The 7,784-nt window shown below is 50.9% G+C and overlaps 1 protein-coding gene across 1 annotated transcript; it reads right to left on the reverse strand.

Moving 5' to 3' along the window:
• Positions 1-1,804: 1,804 nt before the first annotated feature.
• LOC110312667 (heat shock 70 kDa protein 1A) lies at positions 1,805-4,671 on the reverse strand. Its single transcript, XM_021186465.2, has one exon. The coding sequence runs from the start codon at positions 4,423-4,425 to the stop codon at positions 2,500-2,502; it is 1,926 nt and encodes a 641-aa protein (XP_021042124.1). The 5' UTR covers positions 4,426-4,671; the 3' UTR covers positions 1,805-2,499.
• Positions 4,672-7,784: the final 3,113 nt, after the last annotated feature.

A 7,784-nucleotide genomic window follows, 5' to 3' on the forward strand; every position in this document is an offset into this window, starting at 1 on the left:
CAGCCAGAAATGACCTCTAACAGTGTAAAATACAGCCAGAAATGACCTCTAACAGTGTAAAATACAGCCAGAAATGACCTCTAACAGTGTAAAATGGCTTACGGATTAACTGCTTCTCTAATGAGCATAATGGCCTTGGCCTCTATTAAACTATTACCGAAGACTTCTTTACCCTAGGGTGGCCTTAAAGTTTCTGTTTGGACATGTTAGAAATACATGCAGTTTACACCTTGCCCAACAAATCAATTGATTCTCCATGGAGCTGGGGATTGAGTTGAGGGCCTCATGCATACTAGGCAAGCAGTCTCCCCTGATCTACCCTCCCCAGCTCTCAAAGGCTGGCATTGCCCCACGAAAACGCTGGAAGAGCCATGGGTCAAAAGGCTTTTGAGGAAAGCAGCTCTGCCCCCTAGGTTCTGCCTGCTTAAAAAGTCTTGAACATGGTAAGGGGTCTGCTACATCACCAGGCCTGGAAAGAGAGATGGGGATGGTGGAGATAAAGTGGATGGGTCAGGTAGCACAGTGCCCATAATCCCACCATTGGAGAGGCAGAGAGACAGGAGTCAGAGAGCAGCCTGGGTCTAAATAATCACTTCCAGCCCAGCTAAGGCTGCACTGAAAAACTCTGACTCTCTGTCTCTGTCTGTCTGTCTGTCTGTCTGTCTGTCTGTCTCTCTGTCTCTGTCTCTCTCTCACACACACACACCGTGCCCCTCCCCGCAAAAGAAAAAAGATAGCCAGACATGGTGCCTGGTCACAACTGTATAATTTCAGTTAGCAGGTTCAGGGGTATGGTCTGGAAATGGCAAGTTCAAAGCCAGGCTGAGCTACAGAGAAAGTGTAAATATAGTCTGGGCAATCCTGTAAGAGGTCTCAAAAAAGTAATAAAGAAGCCAGGTTGGGAAAGGCATATGGGTCAGAGGTTGAGGCTAGCCAGGACTGCATGGGGAGACGCTGTCTCAGAAAACAAAGCTTAAAAGGAGGGCTCAGTGGCTGGGGAATGAAGCTCACTGTCTAGAGCAGTGGCTCTCAAACTTCCTAATGTTGCTATCCTTAAGTTCCACATGTTGTGGTGACCATCAACCATGAGAAATAGTTGGTGTTGATACTTTATAACTATAATTTTAGCCGGGTAGTAGTGGCACAGGCCTTTAATCCCAGCACTTGGGAGACAGAGGAAGGCAAATTTCTTAGTTTATAGGCCAGCCTGGTCTATAAGGTCAGTTCCAGAGCAGCCAGGGCTACAGAGAAATCCTGTCTTGAAAAACAAAAAACAAAAACCCCTGTAATTTTCAATGTCTTACACAACCCTTGTGAAAGAGTCACTTGACTCCAATAGGTGTCCAAACACTGTTCAGGATTCAGGCCCTGGAGGGTAAGGGAGAGCTGAGTTCTCATAGCCCCTTGAGTCCCTCTTCCACTGACCCCAAACTACAGCACCACCCTACTTTTTCCCATGAATGAGCCCGACCCTTTAAGTAAATGCCTGTACTCCCTGCATAACTGCACCGAAAATCCACAAAAAAAAAAAAAAAAAAAATCCCTTTTCCAGTTATCACAAAACTAAGAAATCCGGGGGCTGGAGAGACATGCTCTTCCCAAGGTCCTGAGTTCATATCCCAGCAACGACATGGTGGCTCACAACCATCTGTAATAAGATCTGATGCCCTCTTCTGGTGTGTTTGAAGACAGCTACCGTGTGTTCACATATAATAAATAATTAAATCTAAAAAAAAAAAAAACTTAAGAAATCCACATAAGCCCAGAATCCATTAACCCTCCCAACATACAAACAGACAAAATATACTTGTAACCTTTTATTTTGAATATTTAAGTCATAAAAGATTTTTTCATTAGTTTGTAGTGATGCATAGAACAAATGTACCCAGGGTGGCAGTGTAGGCGTGTTTGCAGGAAGGACACACCATCTTTAACCTACTTAGATTGAATGCAAAGAACATAATGGTTATACTGGTTATACATACCACAAACCGTAACACGGACAAGCAGATAAAGGTTAAGTACCAAAGAGTAAAGTTATGTAGTACAATTTACCAAGACGTTTCTGAAAGACAGTTTGTCTTAGAGATGACCATCTCCAGGGAACTGGGCAGCTAGACTATATGTCTTCCCAGGCTACTGGAACACTGATATAAAAATCCCCAAAAATCTTTAGACTTTACACATCATTAGCTATAAAACAAAATCCCCTGGTACAGTGCATGGAGCAGCTCCCAATATTACTTTGAATATATATATATACATATATATATATGTATGTATGTATATATATATATATATATATATATATATATATACTTTTAAAAAGCATACAAAATTTAACAGTCAACTCAGTTTAACAGTCAACTCAGGCGGTAACTTTAAACTTAACTATGGAAAGGACTATAAATAAACTTGACAGTAATCAGTGCGCAAGCAGCTATCAAGTGCGAAGAATCGGTCTTCTAAGACCACACCCGGAAAGAAAAGAGGAGGCCTCTAATCAACCTCCTCGATGGTGGGTCCTGAGCCAGAGGCTCCCTTGGGCGCCTGGGCCCCGAAGCCCCCAGCCCCAGGAGCACCCGCACCCTGGTACAGCCCGCTGATGATGGGGCTGCACACCCGCTCCAGCTCCTCCCGCTTGTGCACGAACTCCTCCTTGTCGGCCAGCGTGTTGGAGTCCAGCCAGGAGATGACCTCCTGGCACTTGTCCAGCACCTTCTTCTTGTCAGCCTCGCTGAGCTTGCCCTTGAGACCCTCGTCCTCCACGGCGCTCTTCATGTTGAAGGCGTAGGACTCGAGCGCGTTCTTGGCGGCCACCCTGTCGCGCTGCACCTCGTCCTCGGCCTTGTAGCGCTCAGCCTCCTGCACCATGCGCTCGATCTCCTCCTTGCTCAGGCGGCCCTTGTCGTTGGTGATGGTGATCTTGTTGGCTTTGCCGGTGCTCTTGTCGGTGGCCGTGACGTTCAGGATGCCGTTGGCGTCGATGTCGAAGGTCACCTCGATCTGCGGCACGCCCCTGGGCGCCGGCGGGATGCCGCTCAGCTCGAAGCGCCCCAGCAGGTTGTTGTCGCGCGTCATGGCCCTCTCGCCCTCGTACACCTGGATCAGCACCCCGGGCTGGTTGTCCGAGTAGGTGGTGAAGGTCTGCGTCTGCTTGGTGGGGATGGTGGAGTTGCGCTTGATGAGCGCCGTCATCACGCCGCCCGCAGTCTCCAGGCCCAGCGACAGCGGCGCCACGTCCAGCAGCAGCAGGTCCTGCACGTTCTCCGACTTGTCCCCCATCAGGATGGCCGCCTGCACCGCCGCCCCGTAGGCCACCGCCTCGTCCGGGTTGATGCTCTTGTTNAGGTCNCGCCCGTTGAAGAAGTCCTGCAGCAGCTTCTGCACCTTGGGGATGCGCGTCGAGCCGCCCACCAGCACCAGGTCGTGGATCTGCGCCTTGTCCATCTTGGCGTCGCGCAGGGCCTTCTCCACGGGCTCCAGCGTGCCGCGGAACAGGTCCGAGCACAGCTCCTCGAACCGCGCCCGCGTGATGGACGTGTAGAAGTCGATGCCCTCGAACAGAGAGTCGATCTCCAGGCTGGCCTGGGTGCTGGACGACAGCGTCCTCTTGGCCCTCTCACACGCCGTGCGCAGCCGCCGCACCGCGCGCTTGTTCTGGCTGATGTCCTTCTTGTGCTTCCTCTTGAACTCCTCCACGAAGTGGCTCACCAGCCGGTTGTCGAAGTCCTCCCCGCCCAGGTGCGTGTCGCCCGCCGTGGCCTTCACCTCGAAGATGCCGTCGTCGATCGTCAGGATGGACACGTCGAACGTGCCGCCCCCCAGGTCAAAGATGAGCACGTTGCGCTCGCCCTTGCCGGTCCGGTCCAGCCCATAGGCGATGGCGGCCGCCGTGGGCTCGTTGATGATCCGCAGCACGTTCAGACCGGCGATCACGCCCGCATCCTTGGTGGCCTGCCGCTGAGAGTCGTTGAAGTAGGCGGGCACCGTGATCACCGCGTTGGTCACCGGGTGGCCCAGGTACGCCTCGGAGATCTCCTTCATCTTCGTCAGCACCATGGACGAGATCTCCTCCGGGAAGAACGACCGGCTCTCGCCCTTGTAGTTCACCTGCACCTTGGGCTTGTCGCAGTCGTTCACCACCTGGAAGGGCCAGTGCTTCATGTCGGACTGCACCACCGCGTCGCCGAACTTGCGGCCGATCAGCCGCTTCGCGTCGAACACGGTGTTCTGCGGGTTCAGCGCCACCTGGTTCTTGGCGGCGTCTCCGATGAGGCGCTCGGTGTCGGTGAAGGCCACGTAGCTGGGGGTCGTGCGGTTGCCCTGGTCGTTGGCGATGATCTCCACCTTGCCGTGCTGGAACACGCCCACGCACGAGTAGGTGGTGCCCAGGTCGATGCCGATCGCCGTGTTCTTGGCCATGGCGCCGCGCTCTGCTTCTGGAAGGCTGCGCTCCGCGGCGTGGATGCTCGGGGGGAAAGTTGCGCTCCGCCGCAGGGATGCTCCGGGGAAGGTTCCGCTCCGCGGCTTGGATGCTCTGAGGAAGGCTGGTCCTGGCTGAGGATCCGGAATTCCCCGCTCGCTCTGCTTCTCTTGTCTTCGCTTTTCTCCGAGTGGAACCAGAGTCTGGTTCTGTTTGAGGAGCTGTCAGCGTCTGGTCCCTGCTCGCCGCCCTGCGCCTTTAAGGAGTTTTCTCCAGCCCCGCCCACTCTCCGCTGTGCCAATCAGCGAGCCGGAGGAGGCCTTGGGGCCCCCGCCTTGGAGCTTCCCCGCCTCCCTTGAGTAATCGGTGTTGTGGGTTCCGCCCTTGTCCAGAACTCTCCAGACGTTTCTGGGGTTCGCCGGAGAGGACGGATTGCTGAGGAGGAGGGTGTCGGGAAGTTCTGGTGCTGCTATTGACTCTGTTGCCGAGGCCACGCAACTTCGGGGTCCCTGTGGGTGAAGCTGTTAAGGGTCAACTCCTGAAGGTGCTGGGTGGTGAGAGTGTGGGACTCAGAGCAGGGAGGGAGTTTAAGGTGTACAAATCCTTCCTACAGGATGGCGGACGCAGAAAGTTTTTCTAGAGAGGCGGGATAAGGCTTGCTAAAAACTCTGTGATTGGGTCCTGGTTTGAGTGACAGCGTTGGGCAGGGGCGCCTGTGGAATGCTTGCCTGTCCGTGTCTCCCCCCTCCCCCTTCATTTTATGTTTGGATAGGGAAATAGATCTTGCAGTATAGTTTATTTGTTTTGCTGTCTTTACATCACAGTTAAGGTAGGAGTATGCGGTACATCTCCTATGTAGTTCTCACGATTTTATAAGGAAATCAGCGTGTAAACACTTGATTCTCATGTTAGGAGGACCTGTGACTCAAAAGAGGAAAAAGGAAAGTGTCCCAGGATGGGGAGAGCAGGGCTTAATCTACCGCGCCAGGCTGCAGCCACTCCCTTTGCCTCAGGCTGCAGCTTGGCATTAGTAAGAAAAAACTTTCCATAGACGGTGAGGCAGAAGGACTGTAGAGAGCCCAAGACCAGCCTCCGTTATAGAGGAACCCTGTCTCAAAGATTAGATAAAAATTGCTCTTTGCCAAGCACCACTCTACAGCCTGTGCTCTGCTGTACTAAGGTCAGGTTAACCAACAGTTCGTTGGTTCTTCTGTCTGTGCCTGCCGCCCCTGTCTGTTCACCTCTTTTAGAAGAAGAGATGGTGTGCCCTGTCCTCTGATAGCATCTCGCCTCACAGTGCCCTACGAACTTTCTGGTGAGACCCTAAGCAGGGGTGTTGGGGCCCGCCTACTAATTTACCCTATTAGCTTTTTGTCCTAAACATCACTTTCTATGCCTGGTCTACCCTCTCCCTTTTAATTATAAGTACATTTAGCTGTCAGTGATGTCCCCTTTTCTCCTTCTCTGCCCCTCCTTGCTCCTCCTGTGTAGGAATTAAAGACCCCCTAGTCAGATGCCTTGAAACCACAGTATGAGGTTACTGGGTATGGTGGCCCACCTCTGTAATCCTCATGCTTTGGAGGGGCGGGCAGGAGGATGAAGAGTTTGAGGCTAGCCTGAGCTACATTAGGGCCTGTTTTCCAAAAAAAAAAAAAAAAAAAAAAAGTAGAGTCTTAGTTCTGAGATAACACCCATAGCAGAGAGAGGCTGTTAATTGTCACACACACACATCTTTTTCTTTTTTTTCTTATTCCTCTCTTAAACTTTTTTTTTCTTTTATTTTGAAATAGGGTCTTATGTAGCCCAGGCTGGCTTTGAACTTACTGTGTAGCCAAAGCTGGCCTTAAACCCTTGTTCCTCCAGCCTTGACTCCCAAGTGCCGGAATTCCAGACAAGCACTACAAGCTACACACACAGGTCTCTGAGTGTAAATTGGGGGAGGCAGTTTCTGGAGGGAACCCTGCTTTTAAATACAACTCCATTCTCTCTCTCTCTCTCTCTCTTTCTGTGTGTGTGTGTGTGTGTGTGTGTGTGTGTGTGTACATAAGTCCATATCAGAATATCTCTTCTGGGAATCCAAGGGCATTTAGTTTTCTGTGCTGTAGTTTGCTGATCTCAGCCAGTGTTTGGTAGATGCTGCTTCATAGATCCTCTGTTTGTGTGGGAAGAGTTGGCCAGCAGCAACTTGTTCCATAGTTAGACCTGATGAATTCAGTTCTAATGAGTCACCACCCTGATCTAGTCAAACTGGTTAAACTTCAAGAATTTTTCCATTACTCTGTGCACCTCTGGCTGGGGATTCCTCCAGGAGTCCATGTTGCTTAGCTACTTAGTCACTTACGGAGACTTGCAGACTCCCTTTCCTTAGAGGCCTCTCACCACCACCTGTGACCACTTGGGTTTACTCTTACCCTGTCAATCAGCAATACATAGAACTCTCTTTTAAAACAAAATTTGAGTCAGGGTCTCATTCTGTAGCACAGGATATCTGGGACGGTGTGCCTGGAAGCTGGCCTTGAACTCAGCTCCATCCTCTTGTCTCCCCACACAAGTGCTAGAATTAACAGAAACAGCTGCTGTACCCCAGCCCATGTCCATTTCTCCACAAGAAGGTATTTGAAATTTTGTCTGTCCTCTTAGCCTGGGTACTTCTGAGGCAGAAGCACAGTGGTAGTTTTGTTGTTGTTGTTGTTGTTAAGATTTATTTATTTATTATATGTAAGTACACTGTAGCTGACTTCAGACACTCCAGAAAAGGGCATCAGATTTTGTTATGGATGGTTGTGAGCCACCATATGGTTGCTGGGATTTGAAATCATGACCTTTGGAAGGGCAGTCAGTGCTCTTACCCCCTGAGCCATCTCACCAGCCCCCACAGTGGTAGATTTAACTGCTGAAGACTGGAGGGTCTGAAAAATCCCCCAAACTGCCGGGGCTGTTGCTCATTGGTAGAAAACATGCTAAGCATCCAAGAAGCCCTGAATTTAATTTCCAGGACCAATCCTCTCATCCCGAACACACACACACACACACACCAAGAGAAACTTTGTTTCATTCAGGAATTAGGCTTTTATTGAGTTCCATATTTGGAGGCAACAGAGTTCAGGGTTCTGAGGCTGGGAGGACTGTGGAGGACTTTTAAGGGGCGGGAAGCATCAGGGGCAGGAGAGGAAGCCAAGAACACTTGAGGAGAGAGAGAACCTCAGCCAGAAGCTCCAGCATCCCCTCCCCCCACCCCACCCCACCCCACCCCCTCCTTAGAATGCTTCTCTAAACAGCCCTGTTTTCTCCTCAGTCTTCTTGGTTTTTTTAAAGATGATATCATTTTAAGCATACCCAGGGGAAACCAAAGGAAATG

Source organism: Mus caroli, chromosome 17 (genome assembly GCF_900094665.2).
Source record: "Mus caroli chromosome 17, CAROLI_EIJ_v1.1, whole genome shotgun sequence".
Lineage (NCBI taxonomy): Eukaryota > Metazoa > Chordata > Mammalia > Rodentia > Muridae > Mus > Mus caroli.